Genomic DNA, 27,282 nt, shown 5'->3' on the forward strand with positions numbered 1-27,282 from the left:
GAAAGAAAGAAAGAAAGAAAGAAAGAAAGAAAGAAAGAAAGAAAGAAAGAAAGAAAGAAAGAAAGAAAAGAAAAAAAAAAGAGTACTGTTTTCTTTGCCTAGAATAATGTTCATACTCTCCCTTCCATAGCCTGGCTAATGGCTCCTATTGCCACAAGACTTGTTTCCTCCTCAGAGAAGTCTTCTGTAACCAACCTGACATTGTCAAGATTTTTGTAGCATGCTGGGGATCCTCCCATGATAATACTTACCAGAATTAGACTGTAAAGTTTGTCTCTGTAACTTAACTATAACCTCCTTAAGGGTAAGGACCAGCCTTCCCACTTTGCACGTTGTAACTGCTATATGTTTGGTGTATAATAAATTTTTAAGGATTGAAGTAAAATACTAATTCAGTAAGCCGTTGAGAAATTTAGCACACTTACGCTCCTCTATCTTTTTCACTTGTGTTTAATTTTCACTAAAATTTGCCTCAGGTAGATTTTATCTTCTCTTTTCCTGGTGTTGCAAGTCCGTTTTAAACAAAAATAGTCATTTTTTCATCCGTTAATAAATAGCAAAAGAAGGGGGTTAAAAATGGCATGGGACTAACTAGCAGTTGACGTAATGGCTATGTCGTTGGACACTCATGTAGTCGATCACAGTTAAAGTCCCGGACCTGGTGACTTCAACTCATGCTGGGCGTATGTGTATGCATGTCCAAGATCCTGAGAGGAGAGTGGAGGAGAAGGGATTTTGGAGTGGCCATCGCCCCGGGGGGTGATTTCTTGCTTTCTATCTTGCTGTCTTTCTCTGTCTTTCTGGCGAGCATACATGCCTTATAGCAAAAACCTCTCCAAACAAAAAAGACTTAAAAAAATTTTTTAAAAATGGGCATAACCATGTCATTATGTAGTTACTGAGGTCAATGTACTGTCTAGAATTTTGAGAGGTAATAATCTAGCAAGATTACTAGCCAGACTGTTATAAGCTGTGCTTTTTTTAATTTATTTTTTATTGTTTTTAGGAACTACCCCTTCGACATAGTGACATTGTTAAACCTTGTTCTATTCAAGGCGTCTGACACCAACAGAGAGATTTATGAAATCTCCATGCAGCTCATGCAGGCACGTATCATTTAATGCCATAGGAAATTTCCACCCTTGAGAACAGAAAACAGTAGTGGTAGTTGGTCACTGAATTGCTTGTTTATTGATATGCATTTATTTCTGCATATCATTGGTGGATATGAAGAATGGGAACTCTATTATATAATCATCTGTAAACAAAGTTATTAACTAATGCTTTACCTTTAATACTACATTAAAATAAGTTCTTTTTTGTTTGTTTTTTTTTTTGGGGGGGGTTGCCATTATTTAATTTTAATTTTTACTTCTTTAACAATAGAAACATTTCTCTATGACTCCCAAATGACATTATTACATGTAGTAATGATTCCTTTCTCTTTTTTTTATATTTTAATACGTTTTAATCAGTATATTATAACTAACTTTATTAAAAATAATTGCTCCTGAAATATCCAGTTAATGTTTTTTCATACTGTTTCTTACTTTCCTGTCTCTTTATAGATCCTAGAAGCAAAACTTTTCGTATACTCGAAGAAAGTTGCCGAACAAAGACCTGGCAGTATTCTTTATGGGACCCATGGCCCATTGCCACCCCTCTACAGTGTGTCACTAGCCCTTTTGTCATGTGAACTTGCCAGGATGTACCCTGAGCTTACTCTCCCACTCTTCTCAGGTACCATGTAACAATCAGTAATGACATATGTGATCATGTCATCAGCTCAAAGTAAATTTTCTTTTTAAACTTTTCTGTAATTTTAGAGGTTTGTTTTTATTTTATTTTTTTAATGAGAAGGAACACACATAGGAGAAGGAAGGAAGGGCTTATTTATTCTATAAGAAAGAGAGACTGAGTAAAAGACATGTATATAGAGCGAGAAACAGTACAACCAAGAGGATCTTGACTCCACAATACATACCCAGCTTCAGCCAGCCTAGGATCATGGGCAAGTACGTGCTTGGCATATACTCAGAGAGTTCTCTGGACTTGAACTGGGAACCTCCCCATGTAGAATTACCTCACATTACATCCTGTTTTACTCTTTCACCATCTAGCGGTAGCATATGTATTTTTGACAAAGTCTCACCATATCATCATCCTCCTGCCCCAGCCTCCCAATTAAGTAGGACCACAGGTGCATGTTACCACTCCTGACCTGTTTGAGTTAAGCCAGAATCTAACCAGCCCTCTTAAGTATCCTCAGTCACTGTGTAGCAGTTCCATCCCTCCTGTGTACACCACTGTCCTATTTACACCACCCTCCCACATACCCATTACACCACCACCACCACCACCCACCCCACCCCCCGCTTACCCAAGATGGCTGGGCCTAGAGTCAAAATTGTTGATCCTAAATTTTTTTTCTTTTTTTTTTTTTTGGTTGGTGGGGGGAGGTTTTTGCTATAGGGCACATACACCCACCAGAAAGACAGAGAGATAGAAAGCGAGAAATCACCCCCCAGGGAGAATGGACATGCCGCAATCCCTTCTCCTCCATTCTCCTCTTGGAATCCTGGGCACACACACACATGCATCCTGCGTGAGTTTAAGCCAGAGAGTCTGGGACTCGAACTGTGGTAAACTACATGGGAGTCCAGCAACATAGCCATTATACCAACTGCTGGTCCCAAATCCTAAATTTGTAGATCAGAATTGCTGTAGATTAAATCCAGTTACATACGGAAATAGATTCTAGTATATCTCTTAAATCTAAATAAATGTGTATGTCTAAAACAGTGTGGGTATGAACATACATGTGGCAAATGCAAAGATGCTTAGATGAATATTTCTACGTAATTATATATGTAGATTTTCCAAAGAAATTAAATATAGTTTGTATAACATAATACATATAGTTGTTTAGATAGATACTGCAAGTTATTTTTTGGTGGTTGTGTTTTGTAGCTTGTATGTTGCTAAGTATATATAAGTTGCTGAAAGTTTTATTTTTGGCATATTAACAATTATTCCTCATGAATCATTTTTGTAAAAAATCCATTTCTAAAGGATTGCATTTGTCAATTAACATCTTGCCTAAGCTCACATAGCACTTTCTTAAGAGTCAGACTTTGATCTCTTGAATTTAGGTTCTTTTTCCATCTTTATCTCTACTTTCTTTGTCCAGGTCCTCCTCAGTCCCCTCCTCCTTTCCTGTCACTGACTGCAGTCTATCTTCCATGCTTCTATCCATCCACTATGCAAAGCCAGATATGTACACACTTCTCAACTCAAACTTCTCTGTCCAGTTGTCTTAAAAATAATTGTTGTAAATGACAGCTTCCATCTAGCAAGAGGTTTATAGGTGGCAGGCTCGGTGCTAGACATTTAGGTTGATGCCAAGCTCTGTGGTAGGTGATTTATATCCCTTCATTTGTCACTTAGTCTTTATAACCCCCATGAAGAGTAGTGATTAGAACAGACTTTCTGGAGTTGGGCAACCTGGGTTCAAACCTTGGACTTTCCATTCACTAGCTGTTTGACCTGGGGCAAATCACATAACCTCTAAACTCTGTCTCCTCCTCTGCAATAATAACTACCTCAGTGGATGTGAGGATTTCCTCCTCTGCAGTAGTAACTACCTCAGTGGATATTAGGATTAAAATGAACTAACAAGAATCAAGCAGTTGCCGCAGTCCTAACATGGAATTATTGTCATCACCACCACTTGTCATCATCTCTTTTTTAAAAGAGAAATTAAGGCCTAGAGATGTTATATAATTTGTTCAAGACCATATAACTAGAAATCAGCCAAACTAGAATTAAATCTACTGTATCTGTTTTATTTTCCCCCAAAACTGGTACTATAAAATAAGAACTCCTTAACCTACTTTATTTTTAAAAGGAGTAGGAGAGTGCAACAGGTGGCATGGTGGTTAAGGTGCAGGATCCCACATGGCCAACTCTGTGGTGTGAGTTCTCCACCTAGAGGCTTACAAAACACTCTAATATGTGTGCCCAAAATCCGGAGAGAGAAATGGAGGAGAAGGGATTGAGTAATGGCTATACCACCTGGGGGGGTGATTTCTCACTTTCTCTCTCTCTCTCTCTCTATCTCTTCTCTCTGGCAAGCGCATGTGTTATATATAGATAGATAGATAGATTTATATTATGCATATATACACATAACATACATATAACATATATACATATATAAAAAATTGCTATAAAGATTTGCTATATAATTACATGTTAATATGTATTATTATACACATATATGTATATATATATCTATCCTTTTCCAAAATTACCATTTACTTTTTCATCCAAGAACCCTCTACTCCAATTGCACTTAGTCTTTTTTTTAAGTTTATTTATTTCTTCCATGAACAGCAGAGACAGAGAGATAGCATCCCAATAGGCTCACAACAGCACAATCCATCCCCAACTTCAGTCTGTCCTAGATCATAGGCACACAGATGCCCTGCACACTCAGGGAAGTCTCCAGATGCAAACCCAGAACCTTCCCACATGGGTTAGTCTCACAGAGCATCCCATTTTACACTGCATCAATGTCCAGTCTCTAATTCCACTTAATCTTTAACCAACATGCCAGGCCCCTTTATAAACTCTTCCTTCTGTACATGCTATTTTCTCTTCTGAGAATGGTATTTTTTCCTTCTCTATAATTCTAACCTTCATTAAAATGTTTGAAATTTGGGGCCAGCAAGTGGTGTGGTGGTTAAGGGCGCTGAACTCCCACATGGCCGACCATGGTTCAAGTCCTGGATCTGGTGGCTTGCTTTCATACTTTCTCTCGCTCTCTCTTTCTGTCTCTCCCTGTGGTGAGTGTGTATACCCTATAGCAAATTTTTTAAAGTAATAAATACAATTAAAATAAATCTTTAAAAAATATATATGTAGGGACCAGCAGTTAGCGTAATGGCTATGTCGCTGGACTCCCACATAGTCAACTGCGGTTCGAGTCCCGGACCCAGTGGCTTAAATTCATGCCGGACACGTGTGCGTGCGTGCCCAAGATCCCAAGAGGAGAATGGAGGAGAAGGGATTGCGGCGTGACCATCCCCTCTAGGGGGTAATTTCTCGCTTTCTGTCTCTATGTTTCTCTCTGTCTGTCTGGCGAGCGCACGCGCCCTATAGTGAAAAAAAAAAAACTCTCCAAAAAAAAAAAATATATATATGTATATCATTTGAAATCTACCTCTATTGTGCAAGCCTCCGTCATCTACCTAAGGCAGAGTTAGTATAGTACATTCTTATGTAGAACTTGAAACAATGAAGAGACCCAAAAGAAGCCTTTTTAGTCAACTAATTCTCTAGACACTGCTTCTGGGTGTTAGGCAAAGAGAGGTAAATAAAACAGTCTTTCCCATCAAAGCTTCATAATCTAAAAGTAAAGATGGATGTGTAATTTTAGTACTACATTTATGTAGTGTAGCAAATACAACAACAAATATGTTCAATATATTAGCTGGAAGCTGAGGAATAATCAATTCTTGAACCAAGAATATCAGGAAAACCTTCCTGTATAGGTTGATGTCTCAATTTCAGTTTAAAAGATGAGTAGAAATTTGTAAATCAGACAAATAGTTGATGGACATTACAAACAAACAAACAAAAAAAGTATATATATTGAGTTAGAGATATAAAATAGCCTGACACATGTAGCTTACATAAAGGTCAGCTTGGCTAACATGAAATACAGTGAAGAGGAAAAGTTAGAGAGGCTCTAAGCAGAGACAGAAGTCAAATCTTGGAAGGCCTTATGTTGGACACTAAGAATTTGGGGCCAGTAGCCTTCTAGATGGGCTCCCTGAACCTCTCTCACAGCCCCATGAACAAGCAGTGAGGACTCAAACAAGACCTGGGGTTTTGAAAGCCGGTAATGAGTTTCAGACAAGATGAGTGACAGAACCAGAATGCATTTAAGAAAGACTGGCTGCAGCATGGAGGGAGAATAAGAGAACATACTGTCTAGAGAGAGGAAACCAGTGAAGAAATGATGTCAGTGATCCAAGGAGAAAATCTTAAGTGATAAGCACCTGAAATAAGACAAGCCCCGTGAGAGTGGAAAGGAGACACCAGGTCAAAAGCTCCTGGGCAGGTACACAGAGAGAATGCCTGGCATGCCGAGAGGTTGGTGGTGATCACCCAGTACAGGAAGAGGAGAAGGTTTAGGGCAAGGCAGAGATCATGAGCTCAGTTCAGGATTTTGAGTGTGTAGACCTCTCCAAGACAGCCCTATGTTTAGACAGGCCTGAAGTTGGGAAGACCAGCACTCCCTACATAGGGAAGAGTAAATGGGTTAGAAATAAGAGCAGGTGAGATCAGGGAAGGAGGGAGCACAGAGCAAAAGAAAGAACCACAACACCCCACTTTTTGAGACTGGGCCCAGGAAGAGTGAAGGAAAGAAGGAGTGGGGACAGTTAAAAAAGGAGAGAGAATGCCCAGGGGATGGGTTTCATGGAAACCTAAAGAAAAGAAGAGGACTTAGGAGAGAGTGAGAAGTCCCCAGCCTCCAGTGGAATAGAGAGCTCTCAGAAGATGAAATCTTGACATTGATCTTCTGGATTTCACAATTCCCTAGATTGCAGAGGTCTGACTGAAAAAGAAGGGAAAGAAAGAGAGGCTGGAGCTACAGTAGGTACAGACTCAGGAGGAGTTTTTAAGGGTGAGGGAGGCTGGAGTATGTTTATTAGCTGAGAGGAGAAGCTAGGAAAGTGAGAGAGGTCAACAGTTCAAAAGAAAGGGGAAAAATAGTACAGCAAGTTTGTAATGAGTCACAGGCAGGCTGAATCCACATCTTTAAGAAGTTACCTTCTGACTATTTTCATGATTTATAATAGATTTCCTAACTCTTATTTTTAATGCCTCCACAATGATAAACTCTGTGGTGAGGGTTTATTGCCTGTAATTCCAGGTGACCTAATTACTTGTAAGCAGCCAAACACGTTGTTCAGGTCCTTCCCAAAGGAGACAGAAAATACAGCATCTCACTGGCCTTGTCTCACAGTTTATTTTCATTCTTTCTGGAACGGAGAATAGGGATTTGTTCACCTATATGGCATTATGTTTTCTCTTTTCTTTTCAAAAGCACCTTTACAATCCAGTTACTAATCTAGTGGCTTATGATACCTCAGCCAGACATCCCCATCTTCTCAGACCGTATGTCTGACACGCATGCAATAAATATAATTAAATAAGCAAATCAGGTCATATGTTAGAATGTGCCTATTGCTGCAAAAAGTCTATAGGGTTTTTTTTGTTTGTTTTTTGTTTGTTTTGGGGGTTTTTTTTTTTTTTTTGAGAGGTTTTCACTATAGGGCTCATGCGCTCGCCAGACAGAGAGAGACATAGAGACAGAAAGCGAGAAATCACCCCCCAGGGAGGATGGTCATGCCACAATCCCGTCTCCATTCTCCTCTTGGGATCTTGGGCACGCACACGCGCCCAGTGTGAGTTTTAAGCCACTGGGTCCGAGACGCTAACTGCTGGTTCCCAAAAAGTCTATAGGTTTTTATACCATTGTTTAAAAATGAGTATTTTTAATGCCATTGTTCCTCAGATAGGACCTTGTCCCCATCTCTAAAGTCCAGATCCTTTCTAGCAGGTTTATAGTCCTTCTGCCATAAAACCATCCAGGATCTTTACAACCAGAAGTCATTTTCTTCTGCATCTTCTTTCTTTTTTCTTTTTAAAGAGGTTTTTGACTTAGGGAGCATGTGCTCACTGGAGAGAGGGAGAGAGACAGAGACAGTGAGAGGAAAAGTGAGAAATCACCCCTCAAGGGGAATGGGCATGCCACAATTCCTTCTCTTCCATTCTCCTCCCAGGATTGTGGGCATGGATGCACATGCACCTGGCCTGGTTTTCAAGCCACCAGGTCTAGGACTCGAACTGCAGTCAGCCATGTGGGAGTTCAATGAAGTAACTGCTACACCATCTTCTGACCCATAGAAGTCATTTTCTTCTACTAGATCCCCAAAACGGTCTATCTATGACCTTATATCATTGTCACTGTGACCCTCACTTTAGAGTCATTAAATTATCAGGAACAAAATTTTTTATGTTTTTGTATGCAAAAATGTGTCATGACTTTCAGAACAATCCAATATTTGTCAGCATAACTTGTCAGTCTCCTTCCCAGAGGCAGGACCATATCATAGTACATTTTTGCTGTCCCCGTCATGCCTAGCACGATGGCTTATACCTGTTGGTTCTTTGGAAAAGTCATGATGTATTTTACCTACATTTTTATATACAAAAATGCATCGTGACTTTTCTGACAACCCAACAGAAAGTACCCAGTACATGAGAATAAATGTACGTTCTGATTGTATAAGGATCTCAATATGGGTCATCACAGCCTAAAAGATCAGTCTTCATAACATTCATACACTTAGAAATTAAGTAAATTTTGAAATTTTGACCTGTGGAAAAACAAAACAACTTAGTACTGTCTGATTGTTGTGGCACAGCATTAAAATATTCCTGTTCTTCAAAATAAAAATAAAAAATGTAATTTAAACTCTAGGAAAAGGGCCAAATCAATTAAAGCTAATGTTTCAAGGATACAGTGGATTATCATAGTGTAATTCCTGGCATCTGTTGGCCTATTGTTCAGCAGCCATGAGTTTCTAAGTGAGCTTACGTGCCATGCTGGATAATAACACATGCATGAGACCAAGCTTTCTAATTTCCCTTGGGGTAAATCAGTTTCTTCCTTAGATATGAGAAATAGGAGATTACTTCAGAGCCTACTGCTTAGACATAAAGCTGTGCTTCTGTATCTGTAGGAAGCTTATTCAGATTATAAAATTAAACGTTTCTGGCAATGAAACAATGCAAAAATGCTATCAGAGAAAGAAATGGTGAGCTGTCCAGGCTGACACAGAGCTTTACCCTGTCAATTCACTTATCTCACAAGATGAAGCCCAGCACTTGGCAGGCGCCTTCCACATGCTCAGCAGTTTTCAAGTAGACGCCACCAATGGGATTTATTCCTCTTGGAGGTCCACTTCTCACTTTTTTTTTTAAATAATAATATGCATTATTCTGTTTTTTGATAAGAGAAATGATACAAGTTCAGTACAGAAAATTAAGTCTCCAAAATATGCAAAGCATCACCTACGTGGTATTCATATTTATTTATTTATTTATTTTTACATTTTTCCACAAACATTTACTTTACACATCCAAAATATTTTGCTTTTTCTCTATACTTCCTCTTCTTTTTTTTTTAGAGGTTTTTACTATAGGGTGCGTGCACTTGCCAGACAGAGACAGACAGAGAGACAGAAAGCGAGAAATCACCCCCTGGGGGGATGGCCACGCCGCAATCCCTTCTCCTCTGTTCTCCTCTCGGGGTCTTGGGCACGCACACACACGCACCCGGCGTGAGTTTTAAGCCACCAGATCTGGGATACCAACCACAGTTGACTACGTGGGAGTCCAGCGACATAGCCATTACGCTAACTGCTGGTCCCCATACTTCTTGACAGTTAATAAAATTCAAAATACTGAATTTTAAAGATAATGTTCAAAATATTTCTTATAATTTTGTATAATTTTGTTTGTGACTCTGTAACAACAGAGACAGTGTGGCTTTAAATATTTTTGAGAAAATATGTACATGTCAACTACTTAAATTGTTTTAACAACTAATGCTTCATGGAAGACACTTTGGAAAATATTGAGTTAGTGGAAAGATAACAATCATTGTTATATAATCCTAGCCACCATTGATTAAGAGACTGCTAGATGGCGAGCACTGAACTGAGCATATTACATACATTATATCTTCTAATCCTCACAGTAGCCCATTGTGGGTCCCTAATGGCCCCATTTTACAGATGAGGAAATTGAGGAATGATGAGGCTGAATAACTAGCCCAGATTCACATTCAACTATTATGTGGTAGAGATGAAATTTACACACATGTCCTTGCAATTCCAAGTCATTTGTCTTATCCACTCTGATATACCATATCAGCTAGCAATGGATTTGAACTCATGAGGCCTCGCATCTCCCTCCACGTTACCAAGCCTATGGTGCTCTGCTACTTTCTTGCACAGAGCACTAGATGTAGAGCCAGAAGTTTGTGGGCAAACCTTGATTTTATGGTCTTGTGGCCTTAAGGGAGTTACTGTATGTGAAGATGCTTTATAAATAGAAGGTACTGTTCCATCTGTAAATTGGTGTTTCTGTTTATTTGAATGGAATAACCCATAGCTGTCCTTCATTGCATTTCTCTTTAGAGGTAAGCCAGCGGTTCCCCACGACGCACCCAAATGGGCGGCAGATCATGCTCACCTACCTCCTGCCCTGGCTGCACAACATCGAGCTGGTGGACAGCCGGCTCCTCCTGCCAGGCTCCAGCCCCAGCAGCCCAGAGGATGAAGTCAAGGACCGGGAGGGAGAAGTAACCACTTCTCATGGGCTAAAAGGGAATGGCTGGGGCTCTCCAGAAGCCACGTCACTGGTCCTAAATAACCTCATGTACATGACAGCCAAGGTAAACTCAGAGGAAACATGTCTGAAATTACACAGCTCCACCGTCAAGAGAGAAAACCCTGGGTTAACCAAACCTCATGCTGCCAATGCAGGGAAAGTGAAATGCGTCACTTAAAAATCACACGAATGACGATGGCTAGTGGTTGCGCAACAGTGTAAAGAGACTTAATGCCACTGAACTGTGTACTTTAAAAGGTTATGTGGTAACTCTCTGTTACTCATATTTTACCAGAAGTTTTTAAAATAATAATAAAAATAAAAACCTAAGTCTTTTTTAAAAATCACATGACTAGGTATTGTTCATGACTGATTTATGCATTACACATAGCTATCTACTTAAAAATGGCATCTTTCTGATGAATGGTCATGGTTGCCCCTTTTTGATTTTGAGATGGCCTCAAAACTACTTTTGATTTAAAATTTTGCATCCTTACATTTTTCACATGTTTTTCCTGGGCCAATTGCTATTTTGTTTGTCGTAGTATGGAGATGAAGTTCCTGGACCAGAAATGGAAAATGCTTGGAATGCTTTAGCAAACAATGAGAAATGGAGCAATAACCTGAGGATCACCCTTCAGTTCCTGATCAGCCTGTGTGGGGTTAGCAGTGACACAGTGCTTCTGCCCTATGTAAGTGTCCATGGTGCAGTCAGGAGCAGTTATTCCCACTGGAACTTCCACTGCAAATTGCAAGTCAGAATATGCTCTGTACTCCAGCTAAAAGAGAGAGGTTCAGTTTTGTCATTCATGCTATGTCCTGTGAGCTCATCCAGATACTATATAAAAGTTCCCTTCTGTCTGCCCCCAACCTGCCCACTGAGGTGCAGACTACATGTGCTAGTGACATCTCTGTCGTCTTTTTGCTCTGAGCCTTCCAACACAAAAACCTATGATTTCAGGGGTAGATTTTTTTAACAGTTATCAAAAGCCACCTTCCATAAACATTAGACTCTTTGTGTAAGACACATTAAGTAAAGCATTATATAGGGGTTCTTCAAAAAATTCATGGAAAATGCACTTCATGAACAAATTATGTATGGATTTCTAAAATAAAATAAACTCATATTTTAATTTTATTTTTCCATGAACTTCTTAAAGTCTCTTTATGTTATTACTAATAAGTAAAGTATTTTATGTTTACATCCTGATGTCCTTGGGAACCAGCAGTTAGCGTAATGGCTATGTCGCTGGACTCCCATGTAGTCGACCGCAGTTCGGGTCCCAGACCCGGTGGCTTAAAACTCACGCCGGGCGCGTGTGCGTGCATGCCCAAGACCCCGAGAGGAGAATGGAGGAGAAGGGATCGTGGCGTGACCATCCCCCCTGGGGGGTGATTTCTCGCTTTCTGTCTCTATGTCTCTCTCTGTCTGTCTGGCGAGCGCACGCGCCCTCTAGCGAAAACCTCTCCAAAAAAAAAGAAAAGTATTTTATGTTTACATCCTGATGTTCTTAAAGTAGAAAAAACTGCAAAGGATCTAGGTTTTTTTCTCTATAAAATTTAGGTGGTATAAAAGAGAAATACTTGGGACCAGCAGTTAGTGTAATGGCTGAACTCCCATGTAGTTGACCGCGGTTCACGTCCTGGACCCAGTGGCTTAAACTCACGCCGGGCGCGTGTGCGTGCATGCCCAAGGTCCTGAGAGGAGAATGGAGGAGAAGGGATTACTGTGTGGCCCTCCTCCTTGGGGGGTGATTTCTCACTTTCTGTCTCTCTGTCTCTATCTGGCGAGCACACGTGCCCTATAGCAAAAACCTCTCCCCCCCCAAAAAAAAAAGAGAGAGAGAGAAATACTTTATTTTTTGAAGGTTTTTTTTGCCAGAGGACACAAGCACTCACCAGAAGAAGGCAGGGAGAGAGAAAGAGAGAAGGAAAGTGAGAAAGCTTCCATTGGGGATGGTCATGCTTCACTCCCTTCCCCTCCACTTCTCCCTCCTTTTGTTATTTGGGGAACACATGCACATGTGCCCTGTGTGCTTCTCAAGCTACCAGGTCTGGGACTCAAACTATGCAGTTGACAATATGGGATCCAGCTGCCCCAACCACCAAGCCACTAGTTAGCCCGAGACACACTTCTGAGATGTCTGATATTTACTACTTTCATTTAAAAGTGATAGAATGAACAGAATAACAGTTTTCTAAAAACTAAGTCAATAGGCAATTCTGTGCTGCTGTTTTTGTGACGTTTTCCTGTTGCTTTGAGCCATGTGAGCCTTGTTATAGTTCATGTGCCTCAGGTTGAATAATGAAGCCTACAGTGATGTGGAGCTTTAATCCAGAGTTATTTTTAAAATGTGAAACTATAAAAGCAGCTAAAATTCATTTCTTTCTAGAGGAGAAGAAAATAGCAAAGAACTGGATTCCTTTTTAAACATAAATAACCAGTAACATTTTCCCCAGGGTTTGAATAAAGTAGAGTTTTTTCTGAAGATGTGATCTTTTGTGACAAGTTTTTTCTATTTAGATAGAAACTGTGTGCCCCAAAAAGTAACTTTTCAAAACTCAGCCATTGGGTAAGGCCTTTAACAACATCCCTGTCAGATGTACATGGAAGAGGTGAATTTTTTTTTTTTAATTTGCCAAAGGGTGCGTGCACTCACCAGAGAAAGGTAGGTGGTGGGAAGAGAGTGAGAAAGCACCCCCATGCAGAATGGTCATGTTGCAATCCTTTCTCCTTCAGTTCTCTCTCTTTTTGGGATTTTGTGCGTAAACACACACACACCCAGCATGTGTCTGAAGCCACTGGGTTTGGGACTCAAACCACACAGCCAGTTATGTAGGATTCCACTACCTTAACCACCATGCTACTAGCCAGCCCAAAGAGGTGAATTTTAATCGAAACACTTGGTTCATCCTAGGACAGCCACAAAGAGATCAGCATGATATCCTGCCAAGGATACCCTTATTCAAATGAGTGGGTTACTAGCCTAAGTTCTTTTCTCTTCTCAGATCAAAAAGGTGGCAATATATTTGTGCCGTAATAACACCATTCAAACCATGGAAGAGCTTCTCTTTGAGCTCCAGCAGACTGAACCAGTGAACCCCATCGTCCAGCACTGTGACAACCCACCCTTCTACCGCTTCACGGCCAGCAGCAAGGCTTCGGCAGCAGCCTCTGGTAGGGACCCTGTAGACATCTTGCACAAGTCTCAAGTTGCCTTAATGTAGACACTAATAGGATATGAGTGTGTGTCTGTTATTTTTTCTCATTCCTGTGTATAAGATTCATTCATTTAAGAGATGCTTAAAAAAAATCTGAGATTCTTAGGGTCTGGTCAGATTAATGAAGGACTGTGTAAGGGTGAACAAAAATCAATGGCTTGGTACTCTTCTGCCCTGGAGCTTTTACTTTAGGCTGATTCCAGGGAGGCTGCTGCAATCACTTAGGAATCTTACTTCAGGACCCTTCTCCTTCTATTTATGGGATTTCCCTGGCTCTTATTTTCCCAGGATCAGCTAAAATACTCAACAGTATTATCACTTTGAGTAAATTAATGTCTCAGCATTATTTCCTGAAAAATGAGGAGACTACACAAAGTACGTGGGAAAATTAAAGTACAAGTTTATTTTGGTGCAAAAAAAGTTTGAAATTCATGCATAATTTTTTCAGAATACCCACTTTCCATTACCTTTTTAAAAGATTTTTTAGTTTGTTTTTTTTTGTTTTTTGTTTTTTTTTTTATGGTAGCGAGTATATGCATGTGCAGAAGAGAGAGAGAAGCATCCCTGACAGTGTCTCATCATGCCGTGATCCCCATCCCCCAGTACTCTAGCTCGTCAGGATCTTGGGTAGTTGTGTTTACACCAGCCTATTTCAAGTTGATAGGACCAGAAATTCAAACCTGCACTTGGCCATGTGGGCTTCCAGCACTGCAGTTCAGTATGCTACCAAGTGTGCCACTGCGGTTTGGCCATCTGTGAACTTTTTGAAGACTCTCCCAAATTCCTTAAGATTCCCTTTGACTCACTTAATACTGTACCGGCCTTCACACTTTCCTCCCCCACTGCTGTCTTGTGCCTTCTAGTTTTCTTACACCCACTGCCAGAACAATGTTCTTGCAAAGCAGGAACAGTACTAGCCTAGGAATCAGAAGCTCTAGGTACTGGGATCTTCCTTCGCTAGCCTAGTTTAATAACTCCTGGATCCGGAAATGCCAAGGCAGCTGACAGGAGGACTGGCCACTATAAATAAGCTCATTACATAGCCAGGAAGAAAAGGTTTTGAGAATGTTGTAGCTTCACTTTGCAAGAGAGTTAAGGAATTTCATTTGACCATAACAGATGTCTAGGATTCTCCCGTTGCAGCGATATGGGCTTGGAAGGGCATTTAGAATGTCTTAGATTGTACAGAAGATGTTAAGGAATCTTTCAAACATAGGATTTTGCAGGAAATCATTTCCTGCAATTACTTGAGACTTGAGCTTGACCCCTTCACATGCATCTTTTTCTAAGTATCTTTCTTGTAATCCAATCTACAGGAACCACCTCCAGCAGCAATACAGTGGTTGCTGGCCAGGACAGCTTCCCAGATCCCGAAGAGAGCAAGATATTGAAAGAATCTGATGAGAGGTTGGTACACAAATTTGGCTTAATATCATGTGTATTCAGCAGTGGCCTATGCAAAGGCATCATTACAAATTTTTACGGTTTCATAAATTCATATGTATACACTAAAATCCATCTTTGTTTTTAGAAACCGAGATTGTCTTTCCAACTCAGCTCTGTATACCCCTGTAGATAACAGTACTTTCCTACACAAAGACATCAATGAGAAAGATGAGAGATGTCATTCTGGTGGCTGAATCTCACTTACTCAGGACTTAATGAAAACCACTAGTTGTCCTGCTAGTGGGCACAGACCACCTGGAATCAGAGGGAAATTTTCTAATCTAATTGTTGAATAATTTTTTAGGGACAGAATAGTTGTCTTAGGGTGAGTTCTTTGAAACACCGTCATTCTTATTTCACTTTTGCTATGTCATATCTTGGGCAACCAAAAACTCCATCTTTCCTTGATGAGCAAAGTCTACATTACTTCACATTAGCTTTTTTTTATAATTTACTGTAGGGTATATGCACTCACTAGCACAGGAGATAGAAAGTTTAATTTACTGTAGGGCATATGCACTCACTAGCACAAGAGATAGAAAGTGAGAAAACAGCATGGGGGGGATAACCACACTGCAATCCCTTCTCTTTGGGATTTTGAGAATTCACGCAGACACACCTAGCATGTTTTTCAAGCCATCGCAGCTGAAACTCCCTCCACGAACTGTGCAGTCAGCCAGGTGGGATCCAGCCACCTTAACCACCATGCCACCAGTTGGCCCTGCATTAGCTCTTTAATAATGTTTTTTCACCCACAGATCTGTCTTCCATAAACTATATCCAAGTAAATAAAATCCAAATCACTGTTTCTTGTAATCAGTTATGACAGGGAGACAAACTAGGAAGGACTAAATTAAAAATTACAAATGAGTATGAACCTCCTGGTGGTGAGAACTCCTTCACCTGAACATTTTTTAGTGAGAAGTCATGGAGGAGCCTTTTCAATTAGAAATTAGTAACAAGGATGAGACCTGTGAGGGTGAGGGTCTCATCCTTGAAAAATAAAATAGATCAAACCATAAAAGTAATGCACTTAGCCCAAAATGCCCCAGGATACCTCCAAACTTCCCCCAGGATCTCACCATGTGCACTAGAATACAGCAGGGGCCAATGTGGAAGATAGGTTGGCACAGGGCCACCTGCTCCTGGAATTCCAAAGACTCACTATCTAATTCAGGCACCTCCCCAGGTCCTAACTACCCTACTGGGCTGCAACATTGTTCATTCATAGGGGCTTTCTGTCAGACTAAAAGCCTAGACCCATTAAGCCACTAATTATAGATCCTGTCCTTTACAATTCTCTATTAAAGGCCTTTCTTTTTCAGAAATGAATAAAGGTTTTCATACCCCTTACACCAATAACAGTACAAGATAATTAATTTTCATGTTATTTTCTTAATCTAGATTTGCTAGCACCTTCTTTGGAAAACTACTTTCTGATAAAAGTCACATTTCTCTAAAGATATTTTTACATTCTGGCTGGAGCGTAACATTCTCAGTCATTTATTGTTTGGTCTGAGCTGCCCATCTGAATTTTATGTGACGCAGAAAAGATACCATATTAACATCTCATCACAAAGGCCTCTTTAGGACCAGAGTTCTAAATGTCATACCTAAGTTTTTCACGGCAGCCTTTGAAACTAAGAAGCCAGTTATGTCTATACTATCAAGATAAAAGAGCGTCTTTAAGTGCTTTTCATTTTTGGCTCTTTTCTCCTTCATCATTACTTCCCTTGGCCGTTGGAGAGCCTACTACAGTTATCTACCCATATTTCTCCACATGTTCATACACATCAGATTCTCTCTTTTTTTTTTTTTTTTGTTAATGATAGTGAATGCACACACACAGCACTGCAGACCAGGACACCACAAACTATGCCACCTGGCTAGACCAGAGTCCTTTATAAGCATTATATTATCTGTAGATACATTGATTTATCATCTTCAGATATCTATGTACAAACATACATATCGATCCCAAATTCTATCCCAAAGGATATCGATAATCCATAGATCTGTATTCTACCTTCAGCATTTCTCTACTATATTCTCTCTTCTATGAAAGTAGGCTGTCTACTCAGCCTAACATTACTCCTTCTTCTACTCTTTAATCTATTTATTACCTTCCTTTCCTAGAGTCTCTGTTATGTTGATTTATAGACACTTGTATATATACTTGTCTTAGTTATTAGCTTGTAATTCCTGGAAAACAGAGACTATAGATCTCTTGTACATACTTCTATCCTCAGCAGTTAACCTACTGCACTGCAAGTAGTAGATATTTTAAAATGTTTATTCAGTAAGTGAATGAAAAGAGGGGAAATGGACCTGTTAGTGGCATGGAGGTTAAGGCACTAGATCCCACATGGCCAGTTACACAGTTTGAGTCCCAGGGTCAATGGCTTGAAAAACAGTCCAGGCACATGCATGTGTGTGCCCAAAATTCTGAGGGGAGACTGGAAGAGAAGGGATTGCAGCATGGCCACCCACCCTTAAAGGATGATTTCTGACCCCCCCCCACCCTCTGTCTTTTTATCAGTCTCTCTCAGCAAAAATCTAAAAAGAAAAGGAAAGAAAAGAGGAGAAACATCCCAGTTCAGGCTACCATTTAACACAATTTCTGGGGGTCCTGTCACTAGAATACATGTTGAGTTCCATGGAGTTGGGCAAAACAGCTGCTCTGATGCCATGTTCTTTACACCTAGGTTAATGGTTCTCATAATTCTGTAATATTTAATATTGAATGGTAATTCCTACTGGAAAAAAAAAACATATAGCAAAACAAGAGTAAAAGCATAGGAACCACGCTAAGAGGATAATTACATAGTTAAGGCAAAAGTCCTGATTAAGGAAAACTATTACAAGTCAATATTAACCTAACTTTGAGACTCCCCATTAGCCAAAGAGAAAAAAGAAAAGTAATGAATTTTAGTGTGTTTAAGAAAACAACTATTTAGAGCCAGCATATGGTGTGGTGGGAAGGTGCAGGATCCCACTTGGTGGACTCAGCAGCTTGTAAAACATGCTAGGCAAGTGTACATGTGTGCCCAAAATCCCAAGAGGAGAATGGAGAAGGGATTGTGGTGTGGCCATCCCCCAGGAGAGTAACTTCTCACTTTCCCTCTCTGTCTCTCTCCAATGAATGCACACACACTCCATGGCAAAAATGTAAAATACAATCAAACAAAAAAACTATTCATCAGAAGTTACTAACAGGAAGTACACCTAGACTCTAAGAAATATTTATCATGTGTTTTATGGACAACAAAATGAACATATATTTTTATAAAAGTAGCAGCTAGAGGAGTTTTAAAATATGCAGAAACAATCTTCATAAAAATTTTAATACATCAATCCTTAGTGAAACTCCATTTTATAAATTTGTAGCCCCACAAAAGAAATTTTCATGGAGCACTAAAGCAATAAACTTCAGCTATGTATATTTTTTGATGATCTGTGTTGTCACAGGAATAGAAATTACACAGTCTCTTAGTAGATACTATAAATATGAGTTGGTGTGCACTAATATACTAATTAGTACAGTTGCCTCAGTATTCATTTGAGCCTAAATCAGCAAGTTAAAATTTAGGAAAGCAGTTCTTCCTTCTAGTCTTTCTCTTATCAGGACTGTTTTCATGATGTATTTCTTAAGGCATATACTTTTGATGTTGAAAGACAATTCAGATTACTTAATCCTTGAAACTTCTCTAGTACCCAGGCCCAAATTTATTTTCTTCAGCCCAGGAAAGCAAAGAAAAATGATAAATTTTACTACTGGGGGTTAGATTTTTACTTTTCTTTTTCTACTAAACATACTCTCTTTGTTCTGTAGGGGTTTTTTAATTTTTTTTTTAGTATATCTCATTTATTAATTTATTTCAATTTAGTATATTTTGTTTTATTTTAATTTCTTTTATACAGTCAGTCACTATACAACACTTAGCTTATAAAGTAAATTTTCCACTGTAGTTTTAATGTTTTGTAGAACAAGAATAGTCTAGAAAGGGCTTGCTCTTTTCCTTCATCTTGGCATCTTTTTTCTTTAGAGAGATTTTTTTCTATAAGATGTGTATGCTTGCTGGAGAGACAGAGAAACAAAAATCAAGAAATCACACCCTCCCTCCAGGGAGGTATGGCCATGCCACAATCCCTTCTCCTCCATTGTCCTCTCAGGAATTTGGGCAAGCATGCACATGCACCCGGTGTGAGTTTAATCCTCTGGGTCTAGAACTCAAACTGCAGTCAACTACCTGGGAGTCCAGTGACATAACCATTATTCCGTCTGTTTGTCCCATCTCGGCATATTAAACTCTGCCTAACAGCCCTTTACATCTATTTCAAAAGGAAAAGAGAAGAATTGTCATCTTCTCTAATTCTTCCCTCCCCAGGCCCTCAGAAACCTGACATATCACTATTCATTGGTAGCTAGGAGTGCTGCAGAGCTCTCCACCTGATGGAAATCTCTAGATGTAGAATTCTTTCATCTTCCTACTTTTGCTTGCTGAATGATGTCTGAGCCCAGCATATCTTTTTATAACTCTACATTTGTCAGCATCAATATGATTAAAAACCTTTTCAAGAGGTAATAGATGTCACCTTTCTGGTTTCATACGTACAGTCTGATTTAGACTGTTACAGTCTGATTATCTCGCTGGACTCCCATGGTTTGAACAAAACTAAGCAGATGTCCTAGATATCTTGTTTTATGGATTCATAAAGTGATAGCTCAAAAGTTATGATAGTGAAGAATTTTTGAAGTACAAGGTTATGGGGACAATGTGCATATGTCAGGAGAGGGGGGAAAAAAGCTTGTTTGCAAATATCTAAGAAATGAATAAAACCAAAGTAATTTTAAATCTGTTATGTTTTTATAATTTAATATGTCCAAATCACTGCTGCAGTCTTCTGAGTGACACATTTGGGGTGAGGTCTGTGTCTTAATGGCACATCACACCCAGTACTTTTTTCTGAAGCATGACTCCTTGTCCACTTACTAGAGCCCTGTATCTTCCAGTGTTCCAGAGAGGAGCAGAGTGCTGGTCTGCTGTCAGTTAGATCAGAACACCCAGTCAGCAATGTGGGGGGGCATACCTGTTTAGGCTTCAGCTTTCTAGATAGTTCCATATATCCTTGGTTCTTTGCTTTGATTGCCTATTTATTAAGTCAATAAAACCTGCTATATTTCATTTAATATAAATGAAATATAGCCGAACTGCATTAACCCACTCCCACCCTCCATGCACACACATCCACTGAACCATACCCTTGTCCTACCTCATAGGTCTTTGAATGATAAATGTGCTATTGGTTTGAAAGGGTTTGGTAACATTAGAGCATGTCTTACAGGTTGGGAAATACTCTTGCATCATTTCTTTCCATCCCCACAACAGCCCAAGTAAAATAAATGGTAAAGTATAATTAATACTCCCTTTTGGTGGTTTTGAAAACAGAGTTCCAAAGGAGGTAAATGTCTTGCCAGGATCAAATTTTTAAAACCACAGGTTCCGCCCCTCAAGGCAGCATAGTACTGAGAGCTTCTCTGCACTGCCACCTGCCTATGGGTGACACTAGACACATTGTTTAACCTCATTCAGCCTCAGTTTCCTTACCAAGTAAATAATGCTTAGCTCAAAAAATGAGTAAGAGAGATTAAATAAAATAATGTCTATGAAAGTACTATACTTCAATGTTTTGTTTCTCTTATTTTCTGGTTCATTTTTTATTATACAGTATTTTATTTTAAAAAATACTTTATTTTCTAGAATACATTTTCCCATTAGAGATTCCCATAGTGGGAAAATAACAATTAATTTCTTATAACTTTATTTTTGTTAGAAGATTACTTTAGGGATCAGCAGTTAGCATAATGGCTATCTCGCTGGACTCCCATGTAGTCCACCATGGTTCGCGTCCCGGACCCAGTGGCTTAAAACTCATGCCAGGCGCATGTGCGTGCGTGCGTGCCCAAGATCCCGAGAGGAGAATGGAGGAGAAGGGATTTCGGCGTGGCCATCCCCCCTGGGGGGTGATTTCTCGCTTTCTGTCTGTCTCTCTCTGTCTGTCTGGTGAGCATACGCGCCCTAAAGCAAAAACCTCTCAAAAAAAAAAAAAAAGATTACTTTAGTACAAGTATAATACATTTTAATGTTATGTCTCAGTTCAGAATTTGTATATTTTCACACATCTACAGAGTGAACCTCTTCCCTAAATGAACTTCTCTATATTCAGAAGCTAATATTTTCTTCCTAGAATTGAGACATTCTTCACATGGGTATTACCATTCCCTCATTTTAAAGTTTCCCTAGGAATATAACCCTCAGTAGTTCATCATCAACTGAACAGAGGGAAAGTTTTCCAAAATTAAACACTGTCTAATTTTCTGCCAAGTCTTTACCCACAACGTGGTATTCTTTCCCTTTGTCCATTTTCCCAGGACCAATGTGTAAGTTTGATCATGTCTTGATAGTAATAAAGCTGAATTCTGTTCATGAGATTGATGTATTAAACAGCAAAAGCTCATATATAATGTTTAATTATACTGAGTCTTATGAGAAGTATGGAGATTACCCCATTAACTCACCAGGATACAGGACTTGCTCTCATAATCTCTGGATACCTTTCAAACCTTTTCTTCAATAATTTCATTCTGAAAATAACCAAGTGATTAGGAGAAGATACCTGTCCACCAATGGACTTCTCTGTTATTTCCTCCTTATTATGCGTTCACCAGCATAGCAAAGTAAAGCAAAGAGGCACACAATTTTTAAAGTATTGTATCAAAAAGGTCAGTGCTTCCACAGCATGGCAACAGCTTTACAGATGCTCTCATCATGACAGTGAAATAACAAAGCCCAACAAAAGTTAAAGCTGAGAGTGCCAAAAGGCCTGCCTTGGCAGCTTTCCGCCATGCAACCCCGTGAACACAGTCAATAACAACTTGTCCAAGGCCTGGTGACCATGGAGAGTGAGGGCTGTAGCAGGGAGTAGTTCATCACAGGAGCAAGGATTCACATAAGCAGCTGGAAGCAGACCCAGGAGCAAAACACTAAGAACTCTCTCACTCGTCCAGTGTAGAGATACAGCTTTGGAACCAGTGATGTGTTAGTGACAGGTGAATGTGCTGCACTCCCTTCACTCCACACCATCCTGGGGTACGTCGGTCTGGTAGAAAGGTGGAGAGAGGAGCATGTCTGACCACTGGGGTCCGGAGGAATAGAGTTCGGCCTCCTTGGGAACTGCAGAGGACAGTAGGCCTCCAGAGAACTACCATCTTTTTTCCTCAGGGCTCAAGTGCAGTGCTAATGCATGTCTCAGGGCTTCTCTGCGCACACATGCGTGCATGCCCATGACTCTGGCTGGCCAAAGCTGGGGGTAGATCCCAGCACAAAGACACTTCTGGGGATGCCTGTCTTTCTGGATGTCTTTCTTTCTCTCCATCTCTCTGTTTTTCTTTATTTTTTTATGGGAGAAATAAAGTTTTTTTAAAAAAAGAAACACATCATTGAAACTAGCTGGAAAAAAATCAGCCACTAAGTAAATAGTGTGTATTTACAAGGACTACATACACTCATACCAATATGTCGTGATGGTTGTTCTTGTATTCGAAGGTTTAGTAATGTCATCAGAGCCCACACCCGCCTAGAGTCCAGATACAGCAATAGCTCTGGAGGATCGTATGATGAGGATAAAAGTAAGTACCAATAAACTGGGAATGTTTGGATGGGATAACAATGGTTAGAGAATGGAAAATTAGTGTTTTGATTATTCTTGTTCTAATCTCTAAAATTGGAACCATAAAAATTAAGCAGTCATTTAGTCCAACTATACAGGTGTAGATAGAGTCAGAACCTTTAAAGAAGGAGAAGAAGATGATGACAAACAGTGACAAAAATTCAAACTACTATCCAATCCTATATTTTTATATTCTTGGCATTTTCCCTTGATGATGCAATTGAGGAAAGGCTGGCATTTCATTCTGAAAATAACCAAGTGATTAGGAGAAGATACCTGTCCACCAATGGACTTCTCTGTTATTTCCTCCTTATTATGCGTTCACCAGCATAGCAAAGTAAAGCAAAGAGGCACACAATTTTTAAAGTATTGTATCAAAAAGGTCAGTGCTTCCACAGCATGGCAACAGCTTTACAGATGCTCTCATCATGACAGTGAAATAACAAAGCCCAACAAAAGTTAAAGCTGAGAGTGCCAAAAGGCCTGCCTTGGCAGCTTTCCGCCATGCAACCCCGTGAACACAGTCAATAACAACTTGTCCAAGGCCTGGTGACCATGGAGAGTGAGGGCTGTAGCAGGGAGTAGTTCATCACAGGAGCAAGGATTCACATAAGCAGCTGGAAGCAGACCCAGGAGCAAAACACTAAGAACTCTCTCACTCGTCCAGTGTAGAGATACAGCTTTGGAACCAGTGATGTGTTAGTGACAGGTGAATGTGCTGCACTCCCTTCACTCCACACCATCCTGGGGTACGTCGGTCTGGTAGAAAGGTGGAGAGAGGAGCATGTCTGACCACTGGGGTCCGGAGGAATAGAGTTCGGCCTCCTTGGGAACTGCAGAGGACAGTAGGCCTCCAGAGAACTACCATCTTTTTTCCTCAGGGCTCAAGTGCAGTGCTAATGCATGTCTCAGGGCTTCTCTGCGCACACATGCGTGCATGCCCATGACTCTGGCTGGCCAAAGCTGGGGGTAGATCCCAGCACAAAGACACTTCTGGGGATGCCTGTCTTTCTGGATGTCTTTCTTTCTCTCCATCTCTCTGTTTTTCTTTATTTTTTTATGGGAGAAATAAAGTTTTTTTAAAAAAAGAAACACATCATTGAAACTAGCTGGAAAAAAATCAGCCACTAAGTAAATAGTGTGTATTTACAAGGACTACATACACTCATACCAATATGTCGTGATGGTTGTTCTTGTATTCGAAGGTTTAGTAATGTCATCAGAGCCCACACCCGCCTAGAGTCCAGATACAGCAATAGCTCTGGAGGATCGTATGATGAGGATAAAAGTAAGTACCAATAAACTGGGAATGTTTGGATGGGATAACAATGGTTAGAGAATGGAAAATTAGTGTTTTGATTATTCTTGTTCTAATCTCTAAAATTGGAACCATAAAAATTAAGCAGTCATTTAGTCCAACTATACAGGTGTAGATAGAGTCAGAACCTTTAAAGAAGGAGAAGAAGAAGATGATGACAAACAGTGACAAAAATTCAAACTACTATCCAATCCTATATTTTTATATTCTTGGCATTTTCCCTTGATGATGCAATTGAGGAAAGGCTGGCAAGGAATTGTTCTACTAGGAAATAAATGTTGCAGTTGAATGTTTCAGTCTCCCTTGGGAATGGATTCAACCTTAAAGTTTCGTGAGTCTGTTCACCCAGTATAGGACCTGATTTCAGTTTGACCCTCTCAATGTCATAGTCTCAGTAGCCAAGTGAAAACCTTGTTAAACTGGAACTAGCTTGTATTAGGAATTTCTTTGCACCTTGGTCAGTTGGGAAAAATTAAAAGATCAATACATTTATTGATTTTGTTTAAACCCTGTACAGCTTTTATAGATACTGACAGGTCCAGAGTAGTAGTTGGTCACAAGTTACAGAAATTCTGGAACCAAAACATGTTCTCAGTGACATTTAGGTATGCTAAGGAAATCAGTAAACTATCCTAGGGAATGTATTTTCCCTTTTGGTGTAAATTATAAATATGATAGTATTTCATGAGTTCATTTTGTAAGTCAGTGCTTAGGGCCTTTGTAGCTGTTGGTTTTGAAATGTTTTGTTTTTATGAGAAATGCGCAGAGAAAGGTGAGAGCTTAGTAGTTCCAATGGCATTTAACTGCCTATGCTTTACTTCTTATGCATAGTAAACAGTTCTCCATCTTCAAAATATCATTGGAGGAAAGGTCCAACACCCTTCCTTATAGATAATTGTCATACGCTAACCTAGGTTAAGTTTCAGCTATATCTTTTTTTTTTTTTGAGAGATTTTCACTGTAGGGCGCATGCGCTTGCCAGACAGACAGAGAGAGACATAGAGACAGAAAGCGAGAAATCACCCCCCAGGGGGGATGGTCACGCCGCAATCCCTTCTCCTCCATTCTCCTCTCGGGATCTTGGGCACACATGCACACGCGCCCGGCGTGAGTTTTAAGCCACCGGGTCCGGGACACGAACCGCGGTCGACTACGTGGGAGTCCAGCGACATAGCCATTACGCTAACTGCTGGTTCCCAAGTTTCAGCTATATCTTGAAAACGTTTACTAAAACTGCCAATAGGTAATTTAAAGCTCTTTCCTGTGCCCATTCAGATGACTGTACCATCCAAATACAGAACAGTCGAATTTCAGGACCACAGATCATTAGTTCTAGGTGGGACCATATTTTACAGATGAGGAAAATAGTATCCAAGAAATGGAGAGATGTTGGATAAGAAGTCTGACTATGAGACAATATTTAATAATCCAAAAGTTGAGAACAGAGAAATTAAATTGTGAAAAGTTTAAGCAGACCAGCCCAGTGGTGTAGTCAGTAGCATACTGAACTGCAATATTGGAAACCACCTGGCTGACTACTGGTTCAAATACTCAGCCCAGTTACCCTGAAATGCACTGGGCACACACACCTGCCCAGAATCCTGATGAGCTGAAGAGCTGGGTGAAGGGAATCACAGCCTGTTGGGACCCTGTCTGGATTTCTTCTGTCTCACTCATGAGCGCATGCACTCTCTCACTCTCTCCCCCTCTCTCCTGCACATGCTCTTTAATGAATTATTTTTAAATTATTCTAGGGACCAGCAGATGGCATAATGGTTGTGTCACTGGACTCCCATGTAGTCCACCATGGTTTGAATTCCAGATCGGAGACTTAAAACTCACATCAGGCATATGTGCATGCGTGCCCAAGATCCCAAGAGGAGAATGAAGGAGAAGGGATTGTGGCATGACCATCCCTCCATGGGGAGTGCTTTCTCGCTTTTTGTCTCTCTGTCTCTCCAGTGAGTGTACATGCCCTATAGCAAAAATCTGTCTAAAAAAAATAATTATAAGTATTCTAGGGACCAGCAGATGGTGTAATGGCTATGTCGCTGGACTCCCATGTAGTCGACAATGATTTGAGTCCCGGACCCAGTGGCTTAAACTCAATGCCAGGCATGTGTGCATGCGTGCCCAAGATCCCGAGTGGAAAATGGAGGAGAAGGGATTGTGGCATGTCCATCCCCTCTTGGGGGGTGATTTCTTGCATTCTTTCTCTCTGTCTCTCTGTCTTTCTGGTGAGCACACACACCCTATAGTAAAAACCTCTCCAAATAATAATAATAATAAGTATTCTAATCCTGACTTCCTTAGAATGTGACAGGCATGGCATAAGAAAATATAATATTCTATTACAGTGGATTTTACATTAGAAATATTGCTATATTTCAGCCAGTTGATTTCTTTAAAGTATATAGGAACACCATAATAAATAAAACAACAATCATTTTGAAAATACAGCTATTATTAAAACCTCACAGTCTTTATATTTATTAAAGTAGTGTATTTCAGCGGATAATTAGGATAAAATGAGATAGTATTGGGTCATTCAAAAAGTCATGACATATTTTTCTGTTTTTCTATACAAAAATGTGTGATGACTTTTCCGATGACCCAGTAATTACATCAAATCACTGATGTTAGGAACAAAACGAAAGTGATAGAAGCATTTGTAAAAAGAGTAAAAACTATTAGTGTGAATTCAGATAAGGCATAAAAAGAAGTATAGTCTTATCATGTGACCTCTATTTTACCTATATATATTTATAAATATGTTGTGCCAGTGTGAGTAGCATTTTAACTAGAAAATTTCCATACAGATTTTGAATTCAGTTGAGTTATGTATTAATAATATCCTTATCCCACCGCACTAGCACTTGAACAGTATCACCACTTGAGAGGCTGGAAGCTGATGGGAGTTCTGGGTTTGGTTCCCCAGACAACCTGAACACACAGGGCACAGTTGTATGTACCAATACTCTGAGCTAATTGAGAAGCCAGAGCAAGAGAATTGCAACACAGCAAGAATCTATCAACAATACCTATTTCTTTCTCTCTCTGTTTCCCCCTCTCTTTGTTTTCCTCTCTCCTCC

General features: G+C 39.9%; 3 protein-coding genes across 9 annotated transcripts in view; 1 reads left to right on the plus strand and 2 right to left on the minus strand.

Annotated features, from left to right (window-relative positions):
* Positions 1-27,282, plus strand: part of FRY (FRY microtubule binding protein) — a 505,649-nt gene that overhangs the window by 391,849 nt on the left and 86,518 nt on the right. For all 7 annotated transcript variants that reach the window (XM_027775685.1, XM_027775680.1, XM_027775682.1 and 4 more), the window contains 5 exons: positions 10,281-10,537; positions 11,019-11,165; positions 13,483-13,651; positions 15,012-15,102; positions 22,749-22,831. In XM_027775685.1, the coding sequence (XP_027631486.1) occupies positions 10,281-10,537; positions 11,019-11,165; positions 13,483-13,651; positions 15,012-15,102; positions 22,749-22,831 (747 nt within the window). The remainder of the gene's footprint in view (positions 1-10,280; positions 10,538-11,018; positions 11,166-13,482; positions 13,652-15,011; positions 15,103-22,748; positions 22,832-27,282) is intronic.
* On the minus strand, positions 22,003-22,411 carry LOC102489690 (succinate dehydrogenase [ubiquinone] cytochrome b small subunit, mitochondrial-like). The gene is made up of 2 exons (XM_006158435.1): positions 22,233-22,411; positions 22,003-22,090 (listed from the first exon to the last, which is right to left on the minus strand). The coding sequence occupies exons 1-2, from the start codon at positions 22,409-22,411 to the stop codon at positions 22,003-22,005; spliced, it is 267 nt and encodes an 88-aa protein (XP_006158497.1).
* On the minus strand, positions 23,332-23,740 carry LOC102501460 (succinate dehydrogenase [ubiquinone] cytochrome b small subunit, mitochondrial-like). Its single transcript, XM_014591560.1, has 2 exons — positions 23,562-23,740; positions 23,332-23,419 (listed from the first exon to the last, which is right to left on the minus strand). Exons 1-2 carry the CDS (start codon positions 23,738-23,740, stop codon positions 23,332-23,334), a joined length of 267 nt encoding a protein of 88 aa, XP_014447046.1.

Source organism: Tupaia chinensis, unplaced genomic scaffold (assembly GCF_000334495.1).
Source record: "Tupaia chinensis unplaced genomic scaffold, TupChi_1.0 Scaffold000597_1, whole genome shotgun sequence".
NCBI classification, from domain to species: Eukaryota; Metazoa; Chordata; class Mammalia; order Scandentia; family Tupaiidae; genus Tupaia; species Tupaia belangeri.